Source organism: Terrapene carolina, unplaced genomic scaffold (genome assembly GCF_002925995.2).
Source record: "Terrapene carolina triunguis isolate 2854851 unplaced genomic scaffold, T_m_triunguis-2.0 Scaffold629, whole genome shotgun sequence".
NCBI lineage: Eukaryota > Metazoa > Chordata > Testudines > Emydidae > Terrapene > Terrapene triunguis.
Genome location: NW_020664980.1, coordinates 17,923,569 through 17,951,188, shown reverse-complemented (window position 1 = coordinate 17,951,188; position 27,620 = coordinate 17,923,569). Strand labels below are relative to the sequence as shown.

Here is a 27,620-nt window from a genome sequence, read left to right as displayed (position 1 = left end):
AAAAACTGAAATCAGTTGAAGTTAAGGGTGCTCGGCACCTCCCGGGAAGCACTAAGTACCCCTTGTGGGATTGGACCAGAGTTACTCTTTTTTTGATTCTCCAGTTTAGAAAATAGTCCCCGGAAATACTCTATGGATTTCTAATGTGCTGAAAGTGTGGGAAGATATGAGAAAATGACTAGTACCTCAGAGGGGAATTTCAAAACTGGCCTCCATTTATAATATCCCAGAACTTAGTAACTACTTTCAGAAAAGATGGAGAGGGGGAAAGTGGGGAAAAAACTAGATTGAAATACAGAAGAAATGTACTTGACAGAACTAGCTAAAATCTTTTAACACAACTGCAAGAGAAATCTCGATTAGAACTGTAGGGATGTTGTTTAATGTCTCACAGTTGAGCTATTTATAATAAATAATAATTTATCATAAGAATTAGATACAGTTTAAGCTAGACATAGCCGCAATGAAGGGCGGTATAAGGAAATTGCTAAATAATGAGATCAGTGGTTTAAAAAATAAGTACATTGTGTCTAGATTTTTCTACAAAATTACATGGCAGTGTTGACAATATGAGGCTAGACTGGGAAATGGAAACAAAATATCCAGAGGACTGGAAGGCTGTTATATTACCTGTTCTCTATCATGGAGTGAAATACTATGCTTGGCTGTTTCTGCATGTCAGTCTAACAAAACAACATAGACGCAGAGTTTACAGCAGAATATAGACTCATAGAAATGCAGGGGTGGAAGGGACCTCAAGAAGTCAGCAACTCCAGCCCCCTGCACTGAAGCAGCACCAAGTGAAGCTAGACTGTCCCTGACAGGTGTTTGTGTAACCTGTTCTTAAAAACCGCCAGTGATGGGGATTCCACAACCCCCCTTGGAAGCCTGTTCCAGTGCTTAACTAGCCTTAGAGTTAGAATGTTTTTCCTAATATCTAACTACATCTCCCTTGCGACTAAGCCCTTTAGTTCTTGTCCTACCTCCAGTTGACACGGAGAACAATTGATCACAGTCCTCTTTAACAGCCCTTAATATAGTTGAAGATTGTTATCAGGTTCCCCCTTGGTGGTCTTTTCTCAAGACTAAAATGTCCAATTTTTTTCCTTGTAAGTCAGGTTTTCTAAACCTTTTATCATTTTTGTTGTTCTCCTCTGGACTCTCTCCAGTTTGTTTACATCTTTCCTGAAGTGTGGTGCCCAGAATTGGACACAGTACTCCAGCTGAGGCCTCACTGGTAACACATAGGCCCCAGAATGATATTAGCTACCTCATCACATTGTTGACTTGTATTCGGTTTGATCCCCAGATCCCTTTCAGTAGTACTATCACCTAGCCAGTTACCCCGCTCCCTCCATTTTGTAGTTGTGTTGTGGAGGGGTGCCATAATACTTGGGGAACATCGCATATTGAAAGGCTGCTGGTCTGATGCTAAAACATTGTTGCAAGAGATATTTCAGGGATACGCCCGAAAGATTCCTGTTATGATACTAGAGAAACTTCCTGATTCAGTTTAGTTGAGTAAGGGTATGAGAATCTGAGCCTTTGTTTGCAAAAACAAATACCCACTGTAGAAATGTGGTTGCCAAGAATAAAAGAATTAAGAGAAATTGAACACTCAGCTGCCTAGAGTGGATTAACACCTGGCCTATTTGGGGAAAGATTGGCCAAAGGGACAGAGGGATTGGTTAAAATCAAATCAGTGATATTACTTTTATACTATATGTGTGCTTACTGTAAACCATAACCTGCCAATGATGTAAAATAAACAAATATTGAAATGGCCTTTTATTAAAAATAAAAATAAAAGACTACTCGTGGAGTAAGGTACTACTCAGTGTGAGTACGGGTTGCAGAATCTGTCCCTAAATCTGTTGAAATGAATTAGATGGTGTGAATCTAGTCACAAGAAGATAATAGTCCTCATAATGAAGCCACCATAGAAGTCAATGCAAGGTGCATTCACAGTTCAGGAGAGGTCGGAGACTGAAATGGCAGGAGGTGTTGGTTGGGACAGGCCAAGATATGCTGACAACTGTGTAAGGAGGCTTAAGAGTGCTTGACTCTGGTTCCAGCCCAGCAGAGCACTTAAACACATGCTCAACTTTAAACATGCACTTAAGTTCCATTGACATCAATGCTTTAAATTAAGTGTGGAGATGATAGAGACCCAGTACACCATGGTCAAGGTGAATGCAAGACTTCTTTATTTCCTGTTTTCACAGAGTCTTATCTCTGTAGTGTATGCCCCCTAGTGGCCACACTGAACAGTGGTTCTAAACCAGGGGTCGGCAACGTTTGGCATGCGGCTCGCCAGGGTAAGCACCCTGGTGGGCCGGGCCAGTTTATTTACCTGCTGACGCGGCAGGTTCGGCCGATCGCGGCCCCCACTGGCCGCAGTTCGCCGTCCCGGGCCAATGGAGGCGGCGGGAAGCGGCGCGGGCGAGGGATGTGCTGGCCGCGGCGTCCCACCGCCCCCATTGGCCCGGGACAGCGAACCGCGGCCGGTGGGGGCCGCGATCGGCCGAACCTGTGCGTCAGCAGGTAAATAAACTGGCCCGGCCCGCCAGGGTTCTTACCCTGGCGAGCCGCGTGCCAAACGTTGCCGACCCCTGTTCTAGACATTCACAACTAACACCACATTAAGCACTTGCTTGAATGCTTTGCTGAATAGGGATGGACTGAAGCACATGCTTAAAGTTAAGCCACGTTCTCATGAGAATTTAAATCTTCCTCTTCCTCCCCTTTTCCTTTGCCTTGATGACTGTGGATAAAACCCTAAAAATGCAAATGGCAATGTTAAATGAAATAAACTCGGTAGGTGTCAGTTCAAGTGTTGATAATTTGAGGGCTGATCCTCGACCACTGAAGTCAACGGGAATTTTGCAGTTAACTCCAGTGGGTGCAGAATTGAGCCCTTGCCGTGACAAAAGTGCACAAAAGTTTACAGTGAAAATGTACGTGATCTCTACATATAGGTGGTACTGAATACATAATAGCATGTGAGAATGTGAGTCTCTTATGCTTTGTCCTTTTGTCTTCCAATCAAAAGGGACTTTCCTTCTAACTTGAAAAGAGAAACAAATGAAACGTGGGGTGCAAAGCATTTATCAAATGAATTTATCAAGGCTTGCAAGATAGCAATTGCTCCTTACTCAGGAGCTGTTTACAAAGCCCTGAAACTTTGCAGCAACCTTGTCACAGATACTTGAGAAGGAAGGTTTTTGTTTCTTTTTAAACCAAAGCCTCAAAACTAACCTCAAACAGTGCTTGAAGCAAGACCTCACAGTCATTGCTGATTTAAGTAAAAAAGAGCAATGAGAGATTTAGCTCTGATCGTTTTCTGATCTTGTGATGCATTGCCAGTTGAGCCTCCTTGCCTGACATTTGTCATCTCATGATGTTTGTTATTGTTTCAGCCCTGAACGAGCCCACCATTGACTACGGTTTCCAAAGGTTACAGAAGGTTATCCCACGGCACCCTGGTGACCCTGAACGCTTGCCAAAGGTCAGCACCACGTTTTTTTTTTCTTTTTGTAAATATGGCAAAGGTGGGATTGCCTGGTCTTTGTTTGAGAATAAGCACTTTGATCTTTACCAAAGGAACCCACCAGTCTGGCTGTCAATGTAATGTCCTGGTTTGGCATCAGTGGCAGCTCACGTAGACACTCTGCCCAGAAGGTTCAACTAGCAAACCTTCGCTGCAGCCTTCTGGGACATTGCACATGGCCTGCATCACAACTGGAGCTAGCCTGTCCACTGCCTGGTGTGTGCTGTGTCTGGAGGTCTTAAAGGCACAGTCCACTGCAGGTAGTAATGTGCAGGAATGCTCTACACCATCATGGGGTATTGTGGGTATTTGGGAACACAAGCCTTCTGTACATTTCAGCAAAGTTAGACCTGGATAACTGGATGGCGTTTGTCTTAGCAGTGGCTGGTATTGCAGTCATATCTTGCAAAATTACACTGAGAACTCTGCCATTGTATAAATCAGAGGAGCACAAGCCACTGTGAGTGTCTGTCATTTTCTGTTCAGCCATATGTCTCCATTTAATATGATAATAGCACACGCCATTGTTTCAGTAACCCTGAAATAATCAGGCCATGTCTACACTACAAAATGACATCAAACTGTTATGTCAGCATCCAGCCGCCGCAGTTATTACAGAGCTTGTGCATGTGCACACTTGGCTCCTTGTGTCGGCATCGGGCGTGCTGGCATCGATGCAGAGTGCAGTGCAGTGTGGGTAGGCACCCCACTGTGCAACTTGCCACCGGCCAGCACAGGGTGTTTGGGGAAGTTTTTGCAATGCCTGATGAGAGAGGTAGTCAAGTGGCTTAGCGATCAGTTCTGCGCCCTTCAAAGTCATTGGAAAAAACCTGCCATTGACTTCAGTCCTGCAACAGTAAGTGGTTGGGCACAGGAGAATTGGGAAGTTCCAAGTTTTATCCTGACACTGACTCCCTCTGTACCCTGTGTAAAATCCCTTGACTTTTCTGCATTAGTGTCCTGAGCGGTAATATTGGGATATCTCATAGCTCCGTTGTGAGCATTGATCGTGCTTGTGAAGTGCTTTGAAATGGAAAAAAGTTAATAAGCATCATCGTGTTATTATGTACTATCTGTTGACACAGAAATGAAATTAGATGAGTTATTTTAAATGTCTTGTTAGCTCTCCATTCTCTTTGATTGGGAAGACTTCAGGCATTGGTGCATGGGTTTTTTGTTTTGTTTTTTTGCTCTTCCTTCCTGCCTCCTGAGAAATTAGAAGAAAACATGCTGTTCTGGAGCATGGTTTTTCATTGGCTTCATTTGCCCTCAAAAAACTTTTCTCCTACCGCCCTCTCCCCCCATCCGCATACTTTTTAGACAGGTTTGCAGCATGCTTTTCTACCTAGGTCTGCTTCCTCAGAGGTGCAATCCTCCCTCGGGATAAACAGCATCCTACTTCTGCATGAGCCTTTTGTGAGTGCAGCCAAGGATGCCCACGGAGAGAAGCTGTTTGCCAGAGAATAACAACATGGTTATGATGCACTCTGGATTTACAAGCCTAAAGGGTGCAGAAGTCAGGACTCAACTTTCCAACTAAATAGCAGAGCCGTGTTTTCTGTTTTTAAACAACAGATTGAATGTAAAATAGGGCCAAACATTTTCAGCTTGGGTTAGCAGATTTGATATGGCAATGGGCTTTCAGTCTCCTCTCCGGCCACGAATGTTTACGGGTGGGCTACTGCAGGATGTGCCCTTCTGGGCCGGTGGTGTGATATGGCTGTGCAGTTTGAGTTTGGGTTCACTGCAGCGTTGACCATACCAGAATCTGAGCCCTAGCGGTTTGCGTGCTCCTAGTATAAAGCAATGGCTTTTACTGCATAGGAAGAACCTAGCCTCTTTGTAGGGCAAAATCTAATGTTGCTTATTCATCTACCTCTTCTGACCCTCATCTCAGTTACATTATGGCCTTTCTCATTGTGATAGCAAGGAATCACACTAGAGTAACTGGCAGCAGAAGTTTTCTGAGGTTCAGGTGTGAGAAATACTACAGAGAATGTCTGAATTTCTACCTTGTTAAAAGCAGCCCAAGCATAAGAGCTGAGTTCACTAACCGCAAATTGCTTGAATTAGAGCTTTCCCGCCACATGCTAGCCCAGCAGGCAAGAGGGCAGATTGAAAGGGGGAGCTTTTCCTTCTCAACCCACAGGTTTGGCCCTCATTGCAGTTCTTGGCCATGCAGTCATAGTGGTGGTTCAGAATGAAATCTGGACTCATCAGGTTTGTCCCACTTCTCGTGAGCTGCTAACTATTTGCACCTGGGTGCAAAATTCATTGGCTGTGCCGCCTGCATTATTTTTTTTAACACACTCTTCCATCCGTCACCTTCGAAGATGTCATAGTTTGCATTTCCTCCTCTGGGTAGTGAGAAGGGGTTGGTTTGTGGTTAGTGCATGGGGCAAAGGATCAAGATTCCTGAATTCTTTTCCCAGCTCCACCCCTGGCACTCTGAGCAAGCCACTTCTCTGCACCGCTGTTCCCTAGTGTTCCAGTCGGTATAAAAAGGATGTTAATATTTCACAAAGGGTGCCTTGAGGTTTAATTAATGCTCGCTGGGTGCTTTTAGATCCTTGAGTGAAAGGTTCTGGGGATTACCGAAATGTGGTCCAGGTAACCCAGCCTTTTTCTGCTGTCCTATGTGTGTTTCCTCCTACTTGACTGGTCTTCCATGAAGTCGCTAGAACAAGGGAAATCATCTTTTCTATATTCCGGGTGTGATCTCAGCTTGTGTAAATCAGACAGTGAAGAAGTTACCAATTTCCTATTTCAAGGAATAATTGAACCCCTGGATGGAACCAGCGTTCCTGTAAGACCCTAGAGGAAGGCCAGGGGAGGATACACGTCTTTGGCAGCTGTGTTAGAGAGCTTGAAGGTTGGGCCTCAAGTTCAGGACACATTAACATGCCGTGCACAGAGGCTGAATGCAGCAGGGGCTGGCACGCGTCGGCTTCTGCATTTGAGGCACTGATGGTTCATTCCCAACACCATTTGCTGGCTCCAGAATCCTAATCAAGGACGCGGTGAGTTTGTGTGCAGGCTGAATGCTGCGCGATGCTCTTCCGTCGTCATTAAAACGAGGCCAGGCTTTGGCAGGATTCCACGGCAGGCAATTGTCAGTGACTGCTTAAATGAGAGTCGGGGGCCATCTGGCTTTGGATCTTAAGATGGACAGAAGCACCAAGAGTGAAGAAGGAAAATGGGAGGGGGGCAGAGAAGGGAATGGAGACTAGTGCTCCGAGCTTTAGATATGGCTTTTCCTATTTTTTAACCATTGCCATCCCAATGTATCAGCGCTTCCTGTATGTTAAGAGCTTTGTATGCTGTGCTTTTCCATCAACACCCCTCCCCCCACTCACACACGTTTCCTTAACTGCCATTAGGGATTGAAGGCCATTGTTCCATTAAAGCATTATTGACGAAATAGACATCTTTTAAGAAATGGAAGCAGCTGTCGTCCTGGTGCGAGCGTGATGCTAACTCTTAGTGCATGCTCTCTGCTCTGCAGGGCACCACAGGAGGAATGTAGCAGCAACATCTGTGGCCCCAGGGATTGTGATATCCTACAGTAGAGCTTTGGTCTCCTCTTGCTTTAAAACCGCTGGGCCAGTTTTTCAAAAGGGCTCGGCGCCCACCCAGCAACTCCCATTGAGAACGACGGAGAATTCGGACTCCCTTTTCCCACCGTTGGTTACAGGAGGAGCTGCTGGGTGCTGAGATCCATGGAAAATCTGGCCTGAAATTTTTTTTTTTAAATGTACAGTTTCTGGAGAAGCAGGAATGGAAGCTCGTGTGGGGGGATGGAGAGGTGGAGCAGCTGGCTGTGGGGAGGAGGCGTCTCCCCTCATGCACAGGGGCAGATCAGGGGAAAGAAGCTAGCTGACAAGCGGGTTCACTAACAGATGTGCCCGGACACACATTCCAAGAGCAGAGCCAGTACAGGGGAGGGGGGGACACCCTCTATCCCTGGAGTCAGCTCAGCCACCTGGGGTGAGTTGGGTAGAAATCTTTCCTGGCCAACACACCGGGGAGGCAGATTGCGGGGGAGCAAGAGCTCTCCAGAGAGAAGTAAAGAGAACTAGTGGGTTGCTAGAGCTGAGGGATTGTATCACAACCCCTAAGGTGGAGACTGGAGAAGGCCCGCTCCATGGGGTTGGGAAATAAGTGTGTGTGTGTGTGTGATCACTCTCTCAGACTCACCTCTTGGTTCTTGCACACACGTGTGTGGTGGAAGTCTGTAAAGAGGTTTAAATCACATGCACATTTATTTATTAAGGCTTCTTCATGCTTTGTACCACAAATCTTTAAGATAAACCTCGGGCAGGCACCGGAAGATTCAGGAGCTATGCTAGCAACTTCACAGATAGTTGTAAAGCAGGTTCCATTATGAGGTAGATTTTAAACACCCCCTTCCTCACCAGCTTTTACACAGGAAGTTCCTTGCCAGACACAATTTCCCATGCATCGTCTCCTGCCTGGGGCAGGGAGCTGCGGGTGATGGGGTTCAGGTGAATTGGCCCCTAGTTACTTTTGACTTACAAGACTTTAGGAACAAAGAGTTTAGGCCATTTTACAGGGTGTGGGCAGGGCCGGCGCTTCCACTAGACGACCCTAGGCGGTCGCCTAGGGCGGCAGGATTTGGGGGGTGGCATTTTGCTGTCCTTGGCGGAAATTTGGCGGCGGGGGATCATTCGGCGGCGGGTCCTTCACTCGCTCCGGGACCCGCCACCGAAGTGCCCCGAAGACGCGGAGCGGAAGGACCCCCGCTGCCGAATGCTCAGCGGAGGAGCGCTGCCGCCTAGGGTGGCAAAAACCCTGGCGCCGCTCCTGGGTGTGGAACTCTATTCTGGGAAGCAGTGACTCCGAAAAAGATTTGGAGGTTGCGATAGATAATCAGCTGAACATGAGATCTCCCAGTGTGGTGATGTGACTAAAAGAGCTAAGGGATGCATAAACAGGGGACTCTCAAGTAGCAGTAGAGAAGTTATTTTACCTCTGTATTTGGCACTGCTGGGACCGTTATTGGAATACTGTGTCCAGTTCTGGTGCCCCCTGTTCAAGAAGGATGTTGATAAATTGGATGGGGTTCAGAGAAGAACCACGAGAATGGTTAAAGGATTAGAAAGCCTACTGTGTACTGTTAGACTCAAAGACCTCAATCTATTTAGCCTAAAAAAGAAAGGGCTGAGGGGTGATTTGAGTACAATACCTACATGGGGAACCAATATTATGGGCTCTTCAGCCTAACAGAGAAAGATATAACAACGGCTGGACCTTGAAGCTAGACAAATTCAGATTGGAAATAAGGCACACGTTTTTTAACAAAGAATAAATAACCATTGGAATAATTTACCAAGATGTGTAGTGGATTCTCCATCGCTGACCATGTTTAAATCAAGACTGGATGTTTTTCTAAAAGCTCGGCTCTAGGAATTATTTGAGGGAAGTTCTCTGGTCTGTGTTCTACAGGTCAGATGAGATGATTCTGGCCTAGGAATCTATGCATGAAAAAAAGGATTGTCTGTAAAAACGTGATGCTTATTTTCTACATTACTCCTCTGTGCAAACTAACGCCAAGTGTGTTTTTTTGTCATTGCTGGCAACTGCTGGCTACCACTGTATTTAAGATTGTGATTGCTCACTAGGTATGTGAGAAGCAATTTGCTGTATCTACCTTGCTTACCCTCCCAATAGGGGCCAGCAAGCCTACCCTGCTGATACAAGCCAGCAATCCATCTTTAGCCTGCTTGTCCTCCGCTGCACACTGTATCCTCTGAACAGGGGCCTTATTTCTGCTTATGTCCCTGTGGAGGAGAGAGTGGAGCTCACAGCAGTCTCTTTGCCTGTGAGGCGGTACACCCTGCCAGGTTCCCCCCTCCCTCATGGACCCTCTCCCATGCCAGTCCCCGAGCCATAAAACATAACCTAAGGGGCATTTCTTCTTCCACTGCCAATTCAGCCTGTGTCCTGTACAGGGCACCATTAGCAATCAGTTGGGCACCACCTACGGGGAGCTCTTCCCAGCAGGAAACTCCACAGTACACGGATTTACCCTTAATCCATCCTGACATAGATCCAGATCAGAGAAACCTTTGCCTGAACAGAGGATGGAAGGGAGGATGTGGATCACGGCACCACAAGCTACTGTTGGACTCCCTACGCTGACAGTGAAGACGTGAGACGTGATGACCGTCTCTAAGCACTAGGCTCGGATAGGGAGGCGGGAGCAGAGCGAAGGCTAGTCCTGGCACCTTTGCAGTGATTTTCTGGAGTTCTACACTGCTATTCATACCAGTACTAGGTGGGCTGTGCACTGTATGTACTCTACATGCCGCCATAAGGCGTGTGTAGGGTAGACTTACCCTTAGAGTGAGATGTTCAAAACCACCAAGATTTGAGTTGTCAGATGCCTGAGGCAGCAGCTTTGAAAACTTTCACCCTTAAAGGGCAATCTCCTGATCAAAGTGTTGTGGTGGGGTGTGGGGTTTTCTTTTTCTGGGACTCTGTAGGGTCTGAAACACGGGAGAGCTCAGAAACAATGACAGGCGTATCGCTGAAGGGCAGAGTCATATACACATTTCTGGCAAGGAGCCCTTACTTTTCCGAAGGTCAGCAGCCTGCGTACACATTTCAGTGAGTTTTCTTTATAATTGGGTCAGCATTTACTCAGCAAATGATTAGAGCAGATGGTGTCATTTAGAATCTGTGACAAAACTTTAATACGTGCGGGCTAGCAGCATGACAGGGATCTATGCATCATTTCCTCACTCTGCCAGCCGGAGGGCAGGTTTCTAGATTGGGTCTGGACCCTCTAGATTAAATCAGCCCATTCCACATGAGTGACTTGAGCCACTTGTTTGAACAACCAAGAAGGATGATCCCTGTGATCTTAGATTCCCCGATTTTTTTTTTAAACTACAACAATGAAATGATGGAGGCAGGAGGACACTAACCAGGTAAACATGTTTCCTTCAAGCAGTAGCGCTTTTAAAGAAAATAAACCCCAGTTTGAGGAAAGTAACAAAGGCTGCATTTGTGTATTTTGCTCCATGGAGCTGAAAATATCTTGTAAATTGATCCTGTGGGAGTAATAAATACACATTACTTTATCTTGTACTTCATGTCCTATACCCCTGAGCCTTGATAGAACAACACCACTTAATAGACTTAAAAAAAGAGTAATTACAGTCATTGGTTGTGTGATTTTTCAGCCCTTCCAGCCCTGCCTGACCTTCTAATTTAGCTCACCGTGTCTAACTAATGCATTTATATTCATCTTTTATGAAGCATGTGTAGTACAAAATTGACTTTGCAGCCTTTAGCAAGCTGTCTTACCAGGTTTAGGCTCTGGTTAGTACTGTGAATAGTGTGTGTGTGCGCGCTTGCACATGTGTGTAAATCTTGCCACACATGAGCTTCCAATTAATTATTTTTGATCCTTTTTGGAAATATAATAAAAAGTATTTATTCCATTCTTCTCTCTCCCCTTTAAAGCTTTGATACATTCCAGCATTATTTACAGCTAAACATGCAGGCAAAAAAGATGCAACTGTTTTTAAAATGATTACCGCTAATGTTTCTGCTTGTCAGAAGTGCTTAAATTTCCCTGCGCTTTGTCTAAAAACTTAGCACTGTTACCTTTTAAGAATTACAAATTTATAAGATCTTACCAAGCTGATTTACAAACACAGCTGACAGTTTATGATGAATGATGTTGCAAAATGTGCAGTTTGTTTCTTTGTCATTTCTAGATGGGTCTCTATTAGGGAGTGGGTTAAGAAAAGAGAGAGCCCCCTCCGAAAGACCCTTTGAGCGACAGAGCACACAAATATCTCTCCCATGTTTCCTCATAACTTTCTACCCAGTGCACTCATCCAGCAGAGCACAATTGTTCTCTGTGCATTTTCTTCCACCATATGGTATCCTCATTACCATACACTAAGGGTCCATATGGAGAACTTGTGAAGTGAACTGTATTCATTTTAACTGCCAGATGAGCAGCCTTTTGCTTTGCAAGCTTAGCTTAAGTCATCTGCTGTCTTTATGTTGTTATGGCAACACAGTACCAATAAAAAATTCTAATCTACTGTAAGTGTCTTGGATCACAGTATTTTAAGTGCTTGCTGTAACTGTCCTCTAAGTGAGGATGCTTGTTCTTTTAGTATGACAAAGGGTTATTGTCAACTCCAGCAGGTGGCAGTAAAGAAATTGTTTCTTTTTTTTTTTTTCCTGGAAAAGTCATATAATTACAAAACAGTATATCACAAACATATTTGTAGGCTGATCCTCCAAATTTCATTGTAAGGTTAGGATCACAGCTAACGCTCCTTCCATGCTGCAAATCACACACTGAACTGTGAAATGATGGTGGCAGCAAATGCGTTGCTAAGAGAGAGGGAGAGAATTAGGCTGAAGCACCACTTCATTGGAATTCTGAAGCCTCCATAACCATGAAGCTGTTTTTGCTACACCCCTGAATTACTCATTCAAACACCATGCTAATTAAGAGTACCTTAAAGTAATGGAAGTAGGCAGCAACATCCTTAAATATAAATCATTTTCACCTCTGCAGGCCACATGATATGTTGCATCTCTCTCTCTCTGTCTGTATTGAAAGTGAATGTTTGCTGTCTCAGTTCATCAGTTCACATTAGCCTCATGCTGAATATTTAAACACAGAACAATTTGAACGCACCATGAAGGGAGACAGTGACTGCGCTTTCACTGGGAACAGCAAGGGCTCATCTAATAATAATTTAGTAAATCAGCCATTTAGTGGCTCAGTTGTACACTGCATTGTGCCAAATAATATTCACTTCAACTGTACGCTGGTAAAATTGAAATTCAGACCCAAGTCACGCAGCCGTCTTTTGCTCAATGGAGAGATGAAACGGAAAATCGCCCTCCCAATAGAGTAATTGTGTTTAGTGATTTATCATAAATATAGTGGCATAGCAATAGAAACAGGAATTGGTTGTATATGGTACAATGTAGTCTAATTATGCTTTTATTGTTTTAGTTTCTTATGCACGGCCTATTCAGCAATTCAGAGCTTGCCGTCACATCTTCAACTCGATACGTATGTGGATGAGGAACAGTGACATACCAGCAATGTGCAGGGACCAATCATACCTTTAGGGGGCAGTGTAGATCTGTACTGCCCTGGTGGAAGCCCATGGAGCCATTGTCTCATAGACCAGCATGATGTCCTGGAGGGGCTCTGGGAGTGCAGCTGCAATGGTCCCTTTCTCAGGTGCACTTTGCCCCACTCCACGGAAGTACTGCAAGACCCGTTCAGTTCCTCCGCTCCCTGAATGCAGGGGTACAGTTGTATGCTTACAGCCCATTTTTCCCCATGCGCACCAGGGCCAAATCCTTACTCTCACAAATAATCCCTATTTACTGGAGTAAAACAGCAGGATTTGTTCCCAATTGTGTTATTTTCAAACACTTCTGCAGAGAAGTCAGTACACAATTAGGCTGACAGAATTATATAGGAAATGGAACAAGCAGAGGTATACTCTCCTAGCGCACATTAATGTGACGCTCAAAATATGTGTGCAGATTTGCAGTAACTGCCTATGCAATTCATGCACTAAAAAGTGTCTCTTCATGTTAGCTGTACCTGTAGGGACCATGTTATAACCTTAGATATGTTACTTTTGAGTAAGAAGCGGGATGATTTGGGGGATTAATAATTTAGTTCTATACCTAGCTGTTCCACAGACTTTTTGTTTGACCTTGGACAAGCCTTGCCTTAGTTTCTCCATCTGTAAAATGGGGCTAATATTTTATGTAATATTTGTTTGTTTCAGTTACTTGACCTCCTACACAGGCTCTGGGCCCTATACATATTTTATAAAAGCACCTTTCCTCATAAGCCACAAAAGTTTCCCCAAATAAGGTCCTTACCTCTCCACCTACTAAGTGAGCCTGGCCTGTCAGAAACAGCCTAGGAAAACAGCTATGCTATGCTGAGTGCAGAGATCAAGGCTCTCTGTGATGCAGGGCGTTGGGGAAATAATACCTACCTTCTTGGGGTGTTGTGAAATTTCATCCTTTCTTGTAATAAGGAACTTTGAGATCCTCAGATGGAAGGCATTCTAGAAGTGTGAAGCATTATCAACGAGCCAGCCTACAGTTACCATTTCTAAACTTGGTTGCAGGTGATATACAGTGGTTCACTCTCTGATATAAAATATGATCACTGCATATTTCTCAATTCTCACAACACACTCCAGTTGAGCAGCAGAGAGCATCCTTCTTACCATCGTGATGCCGTTTAGCAGCGTGTGCTAGAAGCATACGGTGCCATTGTCATAATTCTTCTAAGAAATACAGGGCTTCACAATCTATACTTAACTGCTGACACTTGAAAACTCAGACATTTTGGTAAAATGAATCAGGCCTTAATGTTTCTTTTATGAGATCTCTTCTCATAGGAAGGAGGTTTGGCACCATTTGGAGATCAAGCGTAGTGATCCATCATAGTAAAGTCAGCTGTCCCAGCTAGCTTCTCAGAGGTCACTTGATCGAACTAACAGCTCTTACAACTATATTATTGCTTATGGAACAGTAATTGAGGCACTACGGATAAAAATTACCTGGTCTAATAGGCAGTGAACAATTTGCTCTCAATACAATTATAAGCCAAATCATTCATTTCATAACACTTGGACTAATTTATTTGTTGACCTTTTAATATCCATAGCTCTTCAGCTGTATTAACTGCAACTCAGAAAAATCTCTTGTTCATTTTACTTTCATTGATTTTTTTTTCCATTGAGGCAATAACAGTTGTTTGAGTACAGCCTTTTCTTTCTGTTGTAAAAGTCGATCATGTAACTTATGGTGATATAACTCCTCTGGACTGAAACACCTTCTAAGTACAATAGTGTACAGTCTCATGCTCTCTCTGTAAACAAGGGCATGCATTTTGGCTTTGTTTTCATGATAGATCTGTGTTCACATTAATATATTGGACAGTGGAAGATGGAGAAGGTGCACAGGAATGTTATATAAAGCTATGCCACCCTATGTAATGTAATTTTGTTTCATATACACAGTACTGAAGATACAGGAATTTCAGAAGTTGTCTTTATTTTAATCCCCACAATAGGATGAGCTATAGGTCTGCTCATTAATGAAGATATCCTCATCATTTTATCTTGATATAATATCTTAAGAACATAAGAACAGCCATACTGGGTCAGACCAATGGTCCATCTAGCCCAGTATCCTGTCTCCCGACAGTGGCCAATGCCAGGTGCCCCAGAGGGAATCATCAAGTGATCCATCTCCTGTCTCCCATTCCCAGCTTCTGGCAAACAGAGGCTAGGGACACCATCCCTGCCCATCCTGACTAATAGCCATTGATGGACATAGCCTCCATGAACTTATCTAATTCTTTTTTGAACCCTGTTATAGTCTTGGTCTTCACAACATCCTCTGCCAAAGAGTTTGACAGGTTGACTGTGCATTGTATGAAGAAATACTTCCTTTTGTTTGTTTTAAACCTACTGCCTATTAATTTCATTTGGTGACCCGTAGGTCTTGTGTTATGAGAAGGAGTAAATAACATTTCCTTATTTACTTTCTCCACGCCAGTTCTGATTTTATAGACCTCTATCATATCCCCCCTTAGTCGTCTCTTTTCCAAGCTGAAAAGTCCCAGTCTTATTTCTCTTTCCTCATATGGAAGCTGTTCCATACCCCTAATCATTTTTGTTGCCCTTTCTTGAACCTTTTCCAATTCCAATACATCTTTTTTGAGATGGGACGACCACATCTGCACACAGTATTCAAGATGTGGGCGTACCATGGATTTATATAGCGGCAATATGATTTTTTTTGTCTTATTATCTCTCTCTTTCATAATGATTCCCAACATTCTGTTCGCTTTTTTGACTTGTAGCCCAAAGGACCGCCAAGCACTTTGCAGACTGGAACTGGTCAAACTTTTCTAAATTTCAAGTTTTTGACATTTCAATTTGAAAAAATCTTGACTCTATTTGATAATTTTCATTACGTTTTGGGGCTTTCATCTTGCCTGATAGCGGTCTGAAATATTTTGATGTTTGAAAAAAAAAATACTGAAATTTTGAAAAAGCAGTAAACATTTTGAAACATTCCTGTGAAATTTGTTGTTGGAATTTTTCCAATCAACTCTGAGAGCGACTCTAAAACAGTGATTGTTTCATTCACCACTGAAAATGGAGCCTTGTCTGGTATGAAATGTGATACCTATTTTCATATCACAGAGCCGTCAAGGGAACTATACTTTATCCAACTGAAATCAGCTGGCAGGAAGAATTTAATCAGAAAAATGTGAATGGTAATTGTGAATCATTTAAGAACACCTTACTAGAGGCCCCAAAAGCCACAATTGAGAAAGAAGGCCATGCTTGTTAAAAAAACCAACCTGGTTTAGAGAGTAAGTGAACGCAGCTATAAAAAAACAAGTGTGTGTGTATATGTGTGTGTGCATATATATCACAAATGGAGGAAAAAAGGGAAGTTGATAGTAATGAATATAAATCAGAAGTTAGGAATTGTAAAAAAAAAAAAATTGATAAGGGAAGCCAAGGGACACAAGGAGAAAGTTAAGGGCAGTAAGAAGGAGTTTTTAAAGTATATTGACACAAAAATAATCTGGACAATGGTATTGGTCCATGACTAGATGGAAATGGCAGAACTATCAATAATGCAGAAGAGGTAGAAGTCTTCAATAAATATTTCTATTCTGTATTTGGGCAAAAACAGATGATACAGTCTCACTGAATGGTGATGATAACACTCATTCCATTCTACAAGTATCTGGAGGATATTAAACAGACGCTACTAAAGTTGGACATTTTTAAAGCAGCAGGTCCAGATAATTGGCATCCAAAAGGTTTTAAAAAGCTGGCTGAGGAGTTCACTGGACTCTTAATGTTAATTTTCAATAAGTCTTGGAGCACTGGGGGAGTTGCAGAAGTCTGGACGAAAACTACTGTTGTGCCAATATTTTAAAAGGGTAAATGGTATGACCTGGGTAATTATAAGACTGTCAGGCTAACGTCAATCCCGGGCAAGATAATGGAGCAGCTGATACGGGACTTGACTGATAAAGAATTAAAGGAGGGTGATGTAATTAATGCAAATCAACAAGGGTTTATGGAAAATAGATCCTGTCAAACTAACTATGAGATTACAAGTTTGGTTGATAAAGGTAATAGAGTTGATGTAATAGACGCAGACTTCTGTAAAGCATTTGACTTGGTACTGCACGACATGTTTAAGGACGTATATTGGGCTGGGGGGAGGGAGTCTTTTGTTGCCGGTAAGCAAGAAAGTTGAAAAAGTCTTTTAACAACATAAGGTAGGAAGCACTTCACTGAAGTAGTTCTGCTTGAGCTAAAGCCTCTTTATGCCATAAAGTACTATTAAGTCCTTTGAACACATAGTTGTAAAATATAATTGTTACACATTTGGCATTTTATGCTTCCCTAGAAATTACCACTTGGTATCTACACCTAATCTACGTTCTTTCTTTTCATTTCAATTGTGTCTGAAGTGGTCCTTCATTGTAATGAGAATGCCCCTTTCAAGAGACTTTTTTCAATTATACTGATGATAAAATGTAAGTGAACGTACTCATTTGTAGAGGTTACGACTGAGCAGTGTTTTAACTGTAATGCTAAAACCGATCAACATTATTCCAGTCTCTATTTCAACATCTTTATGCACTCGCTCTGGGCAGAACATAGTGGAATATCATTGTAGGTCAAAATCTCGCTGCTGCTTATTTTTCAGCTTTCATTTCACCATTAAAAGCTAACATGTACTCCAGCGCCTAACTAGAAACTATTCTTATGGTAGATTTACAACCCAAAACCTCTTCACCATTGGACCAAAAAAGTGACAGTTCTTCTCATCTTAGTACTTCACTCTTATGTTGTTGTTTTTTTCATTAAAACTGTTTTATGGGGATTTTAAATGAATTGCACATATATGAGTTTATATCTTGTTTCTGGAAAATATCTAGTCAATCATACAGGTTTTTTATAACTCCAGTAAATATTCATAAAGATAAATACACCAATAAAAACAAACTTCAGAAGATGAAATAATTAAGTAAAAGCCAATTAATATATAATTAACACTTTGAATGCCAGATAGCTATACTGATAGACACTAGCTGAGGATCTGGCCTTGTAATACTAATTATAATTAGATTCTTTTACAGACTTAAATCCAGTGAAGTGGACCATGTCACCCACTTCTGATTTGACCTGGAGGGCCAGTATTTTAAAGGGGATTTGAACCTGGCCTCTTGGCGCAAACAATTGTGCATGCAAGTGATAGAATAGAGATTTCAACCTACTTGATTTGCAAGTGCAAAGAGGTTTCACACACACAAAAAAGTTAATCATCTCTCTATATTCTACTATGTACACCTGCAAAATTACAAGCCTTTTTTGAAACTTTGGCCCCAAGTATTTTTCATAATTCTTTCTAATAGGATATAAAAATTGCTTCCAAGTAAGGATTGTGAAAGGGCTAGCCCTGTATTTTTAATCAAATGTCTCACAATACAATGTCTAGAGACACTCATGATGCCATTCCTATCAAATTCTTTTTATGTTTGCGTAAGTCCATGTCCTCCAAATAATTCAAAACATTCTTATTCTTCCATAAAGGAACTTTGACAACTTTCCAAAAATACACAGGGTATAGAACGATCAAAATAAGAGCAAGAGTAACAACACTTTCCCTTTTTTGCCACTCTCATCTGCAGCTGTTTTCAAGGAATAGGAAAGTTATTACCATTGAGAGTACCTGATTTAAGAGCTATCAGGAAATCTTACAGATGCAATAAGGAAAAGCAAACCTTAAAGCCTCAGTAAACTCAGTGACCAACATCCGCTTCAAAATATACTAGATGCCAATACAAATAATTGGGGTAAATTTTCAAAGCAAGGAGGTTCAGAGCTGATTTTCCATTGTTTTGAAAATGTACATCTGCACGCATCACCCAGTGAATGCAAGTGCAATGCATTGTGTGAAATGAAGTTAAAATATATCTATTCAAATCCTTTGAATTTCAGGTAGAAAAAAGATTCTAAACTTTAGAAATGCTTGATCCAATTATGCTTTCAGCTACACCTATGTAAATGAGGACTAACCCCATTGCAGGCAATATAATTGAGACTAGAATCAGGTCCACCGTATTCTGATGGGAGCTGGGCATTCCCTTCCAGGAAGATGGCTGTGTTCTGTGAGCCATTGAGTGGAACACTCATGGACTTACCCATTTTTGATTTGGACACCATTTATTAATCATGGCATGGAAGATTGGATTGCATAATTAAGGAGATGGAGTTGTTGATAGAGTCCCTACCTTCTAGAGATCAGTGCTAGCGCTTTCTCTATAATATGAAAAATTGTTCTCTTTCCTAATCTTACCAGTGTTTCAGACTGACATTCTACAGAGGGTATCCTTCTTTACTTCCTCGCAGTATGTTCTTTTCCTGATAATCAGGAAAGAGAGACTGTAAAAGATGCCAGAGAATCACTCAGCTTCTGATGATGGCAGTTCCTTCAAGGAACAGTTAACAAGTTCCAAATAGGATGGACATCTTCCAGCTCAAGTAATATAAGATCTGGATGGATGGAAATATAATAGATGGCAGCTACCAGCTAGAGGATCTAGATGGATGAGAGGCTGACCTCATGGATTAAAATTTGACATCACTAAAGAGCTCTGGCTTTAGCTCACAGAGCTAGATGTTTCTCATACTGTGCAGTAATCTTTGTCTGCAATAGAGAATAAGGTAGAAGGAGATGGGGAGAGAGAGGGTGTGAAGCTGCTCCAGTGGGTATCTTGCCATTGACTTTAATAGGAGCAGAGGTAAAACCGTGAACTGAGAATAAGGCTTTGGGGCAAGATGCAATATTCATGTGTTTGAGCAGGAGAGGCAAAGCTCTGCAGAAGGGGAATATCTTGTGGTGAAAGATGAGAGTTCCAAATGTCATCTTGGCAAAGACCTCCAAAGAGAGGAATTCGTACTAGCAGAGTGATATTTAGTACTAAGTTTTCCGCTCTAGCCACCGTCTTCTTTTTGACTTAGAGACCTACCAGCAATGAAGACTTCCTCTGCTCTTAATGATGGAGCTCTCCTAATTACTTGCCAGATACTTCAGTTGATAATAATATACTGAGAGCAGCCACGCTCTCAAACATAAGTATATTCCAAGGGTCCCACATTACTATCTACCCAGAATATGTACTCCGAAATTCAACATCTTTGCCAGCAGCTGGGTGTATCGCCCATTGTTATAGTCCTGCCAAGTCCCACCTGGAATGTAGACACATGTGTTTTAGATTAACAAGGCAGGCCAATACTCTTCTGGTATCTCGAGGTGCTGAATTAACAGGAGACATAGATAAGAAGGTAAACTCACAAGGATGGGCTTAAGGACTGTCATCATTTTGTTGTTTCCTCTTTTTGACTCTAGTAGTTGCAGCTGAGAACTGTTTGAATGGGGTGATTTTTCTCTATTACTATGAATTTGTCACTCTTGTGGTTAAGAGGTGTCTTCATCATTGAGTCTCATCTTTTATGGCAAGATGTCTGCATGCTTTTGGACTTCCGTGTTCGTTCTTTTTGTTGCCTCATATAGGCTTTCTATTTTTTATTTATAGGCTTGATTCATTGTGGAGCAGGTGGGTAAGGTCATGCATCAGTGTTTTTAGTGCCCTAGAGTTAGGCTGCGATCCTCTGTTTGGGTGGAAGCCGTTGAGACGGTTAAAGCTTGGAAAAGCCAGAGTTCTAGCCCCAGGGTGGGCCTTATGTGCTGGAACATGCCACTGGAATTTAGCGGTAAAAACATGGCAAAATTCCATCCTGTAGTTGATATTAAGCTGTACTTTTTTTGTCTCAGACATATTTCTACCAGTTGACTTTCTTCCTCATTTGCCCTCTGGTCCTTATAGCAGCTATTCTGTGTTCATGTCTTCAGCGGGAAGATTCAGTTATGGAACATGGATGTATATCCCTGATTTTTTCTGTTCTTCAGTCAAGTTTTAGTTTCTGTGTGGCTGTAACATCTACTCGAGGATATGTCCTGCCATTTTACACTGTTGTGTTTTTGATAGTTACAGTCCCATTAAATTGGCACATTCCCCTCATTTTTAAGTGGATTAAATCTCTTTGCATTTTGAATTGTTTGTACAAATGATTTTTCTTTTCACATGCAAATGTTGAAAACAATAAGATAAAGAAATTTGCATTGTATAGATTGGAGAGATGCACTGAGTTCATGGACATCCATAGAGATGGCAGCTGTAGTATGGCTTTGAGTCTCCTGTATGTTTAGCTAAAGGACTGGCAGTTCAGAATTGTGATGTCCTAACTGGCAGTCCTATTGGCTGTCTACCCAAACATCATTTTTCTTTGGTGCGCCTTACACGGAAAGGAGTTCTCATGCTTTATAACTACATCTCTCTCTCTCTCTCTCTCTCTCTCTCTCTCTCACACACACACACACACACACACACACACACACACACACACACACACACACACACACACACACACACACACACACACCCCTTATGAACCAGAATGCATATGTAAGTTGTGAGGAAATAATACATCTATATACATATTTTTTTTTAAATCTACAAACTGGTCTTATTGTAAGAGTCTGCCACTTCATCCATCACAAAATAGTAATAAATAATTAAGTATTTAATATTTATCATTTTAATCTGAAATTTCAGAATGTGACTTTTCAAGGGAAGAAGCTAATTGGCAACTTATACTCAGCATTTTAGCTCAGCATGTGGGTTTGTGCTGTCAGTCCCTGTGAACTAAGGAAGTTAGGAGACAGAGCCAGTAGGTCAGAGATGAGTTGAGGAAGTATGAATGACATCATTATCCATGAGTAACCTCTCCGAAGATGAATGAGCTCTCTCTTGTATTACAATGCTAATAGAGCATTAGAAGGCGATATGATATCTAGACAACACATAAGATAAATGCCTCATGATTTGCTAGAACAGCTTTTTTTTTGCAAGTACATAAATCCATTGGTAGACTAAATAATACGATATGTGGCTGATGAGCATCATGTACGGTGGACAGCTCCCGCCGGACAAAATTCATGTGGCTTTAACAAGTCCCTCAAACATTCTGTAATTGATTTATTTAGATTAAATATTTTTTTTTAAAATGCTAAAAATACTCCAGCATGCCCTGACATCAGTTAAACCCACAATCCACATTGGGATGGATACGTAATTCTTTTGACTAATTGCAACATTGTAAGCAGAGGTCATCAAGAATCGTAACACATCTTCCTTAACAGTGGCACATACTGGTCATTATGATGAAATTTGACCCCAGTGAACCATATATGGAAAATATTATTCATTCTGAAGACAAGTGGCATAGCAGACAAAGCACTAGACTTTTTAATATGAAAGTATAATTCAGTTTAAAGTAAGTGTCATGGTCTTGATGAATTCCTATTGGAGAGTTACTCACATCACAAGCTGAACAAATAAAGTTGGACAAGTGCTGTAGTATTCACTTTAGGTAAGTTCAGCCAGAAGTGGATTTAGTTTGAATTTAACATTCTGTGTTCCAAAAGCGCCGTCCTTCTGCTGGGATAATAAAATCCTTCCCGCAGTAATGTTGGACCATGTAGCTACAGGGCTTCCAGGCCTGAGACTCCTCTGCTGTTCACATATGTAAACATGCCATCCCCCCGTATTTTCAAGAAGAAAGAGAGCTGAGAGTGCCTTTGGTTCTGTTTAAAAACAAAAACACAACCACCCCATTGCATTGTTGTTTCACAAATTAAAAAAATAATTCAGCTGTGTTTACTTTCCCCTAAAATAGAAACCAGATTGCAATATGGGGGTCCAAAGGGGAAGTTGGGTCTAGTTTAGATTGCATAGCCACCTGCAATGCTGGAATACAATGAGCTTCAGCTCTGATGTCATTTTTTCCCAATTTGGTCATTTATTATTTTTCTAACAACAAAATTATGCTTATTTCAAAGACAAGGCAAGAAAATCCTTATCCTGGAACAGGCTACTTTCTGTATACTCATTTACTCTAAACCAAAAGCAGGGAGACTTTTAGAATAATGAGAAGAATGACTCTTCCCTTACAAACGCCTCCATAAATTAGATATTAGCTTTAGTCATATTCTGCCTCTCAAGAAATATTTTCACTTGCATATTCAAATAGAAGGCCCTTTAGACGATGCCCACTTACAGCATGAAAATCTAGGCTCCCAAGATGAGAGCAAAGAAGAATTTCAGTGAACAAAAGAGTATCTGGGACATCAACTCTTGACCCTATCATGAGATTTTGTTTTGTAGCGTGCCAGTCTCACTCGTTTTTCAATTTAAAAAAAAAAAGAGTCTGTCTGTCTGTCATCACCACTGCAGTGGTAACATACAGTATCAAGTTGATTTTTAAAGACATCGATCTTTTATATTAGCTGTCCTTTTTATAATACATTTTACAAATTTAATCAATATGTTTTAATATTCTATATACTTTAAGTGCAACATATAATAAATATTGAAGTTTCATCTTAAACATGCTTTAGCCTTTAAATTGTTAAAACTGCAGTGCCCTTTCAATCTACTTACATAATGTCATAAAATATACATTTCAAGGTAAATGAAGTCAGCTACTTCAATTTAGTCCCTCAAACTGGTAGTAAATGAGAGGTTAACACTATGGTGCCAAACCCATTATTGAGTAAATTTAGCACCTTGGACAGCTCTGTAAAATCTTTATTGCTTTCCTGACCTGCTCGTCATGTTCTGTCTATGTGTTCGGTGGCTCTCAGCTCTGATTGAAAGGCAATATATTAGATCCTGAACACAAACATGCTCGGGGGCTGGTTCACCGTGAGCGTAATGACATGGAGGTGAGAACAATTTTCTGGTCACCGCAATCCAAGCACCTTGCAAGGTCTGTTATTCTAACTTATGGAGGATTTTTGGGGCTCCTCTGTATTTGAAAGAATCACTTTAGCACCATTGGTAACTTAAGCAGGTCTGAAAAAGGTTTTCAATGACCTAAAACAAAAACAAGTTAATAGCTTAAAAAATATATAGTAGCATTTTCCTGTGCGTGTTTTTAAGACGAGTTTGTCTGTGTAGGAGCTATGGTCCGCTCTGGAGTAGAAGATACCACTGCCTGACAAAGGAGCTTTTGTGTAACAGCCGCCTTGTGTAATCTGAAAATGTCAGATACAAGGAAAGGCTTTTATTGTGTGAAAATGTTGTTTAAAAAAAGCATGAAGCTCACATTTACAGACTCTGGAAATGCTATAAAAATAACCTGGGAGGAGCTGGGAATGTTCAGTGCCACTTGTCAAATGTACTTCAATAAGTCATGATGAAAATTAATTTTATTTACATGCAATATGATATGGCATCAAATAACTTCCAATTCCTTAATAGTGGGAACACGTTTGACATGACATGATGCAGCAGTAAGATCTCATGGTTTGAGCTTTGCACTGGCCTTCCCCCCCCCCCCCCCCCCCCCCCCCACTCCCCCCAATCTCTGCTCAGACTCGGTCCAAAGGATTTTTAGCTCAGCATTACATAGATGACCAAGATGGGTTGGGGGGAGATTGACTAATTTTTAATAATTTGGCATAGTGACATATTAGGCTACAAACATTACCCAAACAGTTTTCAGACTCTAGATTGCTTCCTGGTTTTGAATTAGGGCTGGAAAAGACAAAATTTGACAAGACGATCTTTAGTTTGAATCTTTAATGCAAGGCAGATGAGGGTGGTCAATTTTTTAGTGGCTCTGTTAAAACTCGCTCTGTATACTATTAAATTTTTAATTCCCATGGCCAAACAACACAAACAGGACAAAGGCTGTAGCTGCCTAACTGTTAGAAAACTGTTTCAAATGTCTTGATTCAAAATCCTTCAATTATATAATGCACTTCGCTTCATGTATGAAAAATAATTGAAATGTGTGCTTTGGAAAGGGGATGTATAGCAACTTAAGGCAAGCCTAAATGTTTACCGGGAGTTCAAAAAACCTCCATCTCATTTTTGAATTTAGGACATTATATATGTCATAAGTAGTTACGGCAGTATGACAACTGTTTTATCTTATATTATAGAGAATTTAAAATTGAAAAAAAATGCTAATATGCATCTAAAAGCTTGTCATTTGAAGAGTTGTTCGAGGATTTCTGAAGAGGTTATGGTGACAGCAAAATGAATGCAATTATATCTCTATTTTCTGATCAGAGTGTACAATATATGCTACATTACTGCTCCTTTTTGGTATAAAATATAGCTATTGTGTAAAATATTTTAAGTTAAACTTTTTTAACTTTACACAGAAGTATTAAAAAAACCCTAAGAATTGGTGCTGCATCTATATTTGTAAACCTCCTGCAGAAATATATATTTGGATGCAGCTTCATGTTTCTATATTCGATAAACACTCAGCTATGGGGAAAAGAAGAAACATCATTTTTATTTAAGAATGTGAATACGGGTAGGTTTTTTTCAGACCAATAGAGATCTGCTGGATATTCTGACATCATATAGAGGAAGATTTCCTTTGGTCTAAATTTTGCAGACGCAGTTAAAATTTTTCTTTCGGGATTGTTAGCCTGATTTCTTGCATGCTTAAAAATATAAACAAAGGAGACATGGTGTTACCCAGATGTCAGTGGAAAATACTAAAGGAAGCAACAGAGTTTGAGAGAGGAGGAAAGAAGAGTTCTTCCTAAAACATATGATCATAGAGAACCACAACAACGATAAACAAAGGAGCAGATGGAGAAAGTGACAAACAAGGAAATTAAAGGTAGAGTTATACCCAAAATTCAGAACCAGCTCCTGGATTGTTTTAAATTACGCTTCTATGTAGGGAATTCTGCCAGCAGTCCCTTCTCAGTCCTGCTCTGTCTCTCCATAATATTATTGTGCAGCCTTTGCACATACATGATCATGACTGTGGCCCATAACATCAAAACCATAGAAGTTGAATGTTACATTATCAGTAGGACAGGGCTGATTGGATCTCCTTTGACTGTGGCCTGTCTGATAAGGTCACAATTCCTGTGATACACAATTAAGAACTAAATAAACACATCTAAGGGATGCATAACATGCTCTGAATGACATTGATTGCAGTAATCTAGTAAATGACCTCAGGATTGTATTCTGCAATAAATCTATGAGTGGTTTATAGTGCAGTTGGCAGAGACAATTGAGTGATGTATTTTATTTTGCAGCATCAATGACTCTCACCCTTTTGACTTGATTAAGCATGTGTGTGAATAGGATGAACTAGCGATTTAACACTATTCGATGTTTGCTGAGAGTTGTTGCTTGTAAAAACTACCTGGTTGGAAAAAATAACGCAACCGATACAACAATATAAAAAGATTCTAACTAGCTGCTTTTCCTACATCGTGTTTATTGAATTCAAAGGAGCATATCTGTGTTTTATATTGATAGGAAGTGATACTGAAGAGGGCTGCTGATTTAGTGGAAGCGCTCTATGGTATGCCACATAATAACCAGGTAAGTGTATTCTACTGGAGCAACTCTAAAACCTGAATGAGCTTCAGTCCCGGAGTGATGGGTAAGGGTATAAGCCTGTTATTACAGCGTGAAAGGAGGACGAATGTAGGAGAAAACATAACATTTTGGCTGGTTGGGTGTTTTGGGCTGGGGAGTTAAGTGTGTGAATTTATTGCTCATGTAAGCAGCTGGCTTCTCAGCCATGAAGAGTTTTGTCCCGGGTTGCCAGAAAACGTATAATTTGGGCAGCAACCTTGTAGGATTCTTGCCCTACCGCTGTGATCTGCGGTGCCTTACCCCTGAGAAATGAGTGAGTAGTTTAGGCTCCATCTCCATTCAATCTTTGGCCTCTAACTATCAGGGTGCCATTGTTTTTGTGAAGTATCAGAGGGGTAACCGTGTTAGTCTGGATCTGTAAAAAGCAACAAAGAGTCCTGTGGCAACTTAAAGACTAACAGATTGTTTTTGTGCTGTGCCAATTGTTTTTGCCCACTGGGAAGTGGACCTGGACTGAGACTTCCAACTCCTTTCCCAGAGAGGTCAGTATTTCTCTTCAGATGTTAACAATGTACTGTCATTAACTATCTGGGTGGAGTTAGTCCACTGATTTAGAAACAAACCACCCAATCTGAGCCTTTGAGCCATCCATTATCTAGTACATTTAACATAACACATCTCCTTGCATTTGTTGGAAGATCATTTGACAATCCTTTTTATTTGTTCCTTTCCTCTCTCCAGGAAATCATTCTGAAAAGAGCAGCGGATATTGCAGAAGCACTGTACAGTGTTCCCCGCAATCACAACCAACTCCCAGCACTTGCTAACACGTCAGTCCATGCAGGAATGATGGGAGTGAATTCCTTTAGTGGTCAGCTAGCAGTCAACGTCTCGGAAGCCTCACAGGCCACCAATCAGGGTCAGAGAAAGAAATAGCTTCTTCTTTTTATGCACCCTATGCTGACAAATGTCAGAGGATCAGGCACTAAGGATGTAGGTCAATCAAGAACTGTTTATTCGAAGTTTAATAACATGCAAGGAGCATGCCTAGTGAATGATCCTCTTGCATATTCCATGCATGATTTTGTCAAGGGATAATAGATTGCTTAATGACTTTGCCCCCAGTTCCAGAAAGCACTTAAGCAATGCTTTCCTGACAAGGGATGATTTCTTGAATTGGGGCCTTAAAAAGTGTTTCCTTACAATGAAAGAGTATCCCTTCAGTATCTGCATTATGTAAGACCCACTTTGGGGACTATTTTTAAAATTTTGATCAAATTTTGAAACTTTGAAAATCTTGCCTGATTTTTTTTAAAGACATTTCCCTCTCCCCCTCCCCCTCTTTCAATTGGCTATAGAGCGAAGATAATAGTTTTTGAATTTAAAAACATTCTCACATTTTGTCAAATTTAAAAAAGTATTTGTGCAAATACTTTCACAGTTCCCACTCCCGCTTTTTGACCAGCTCTCCCAATATGAAGTTTGGAATATATT

At 41.3% G+C, this 27,620-nt stretch overlaps 1 protein-coding gene across 5 annotated transcripts in view; it reads left to right on the top strand.

Moving 5' to 3' along the window:
- Nucleotides 1-27,620, top strand: part of EBF1 (EBF transcription factor 1) — a 318,757-nt gene that overhangs the window by 276,196 nt on the left and 14,941 nt on the right. For all 5 annotated transcript variants that reach the window (XM_026659369.2, XM_026659368.2, XM_026659367.2 and 2 more), the window contains exons 11-13: nt 3,420-3,508; nt 26,064-26,129; nt 26,868-27,045. In XM_026659369.2, coding sequence (XP_026515154.1) covers nt 3,420-3,508; nt 26,064-26,129; nt 26,868-27,045 — 333 coding nt within the window. The remainder of the gene's footprint in view (nt 1-3,419; nt 3,509-26,063; nt 26,130-26,867; nt 27,046-27,620) is intronic.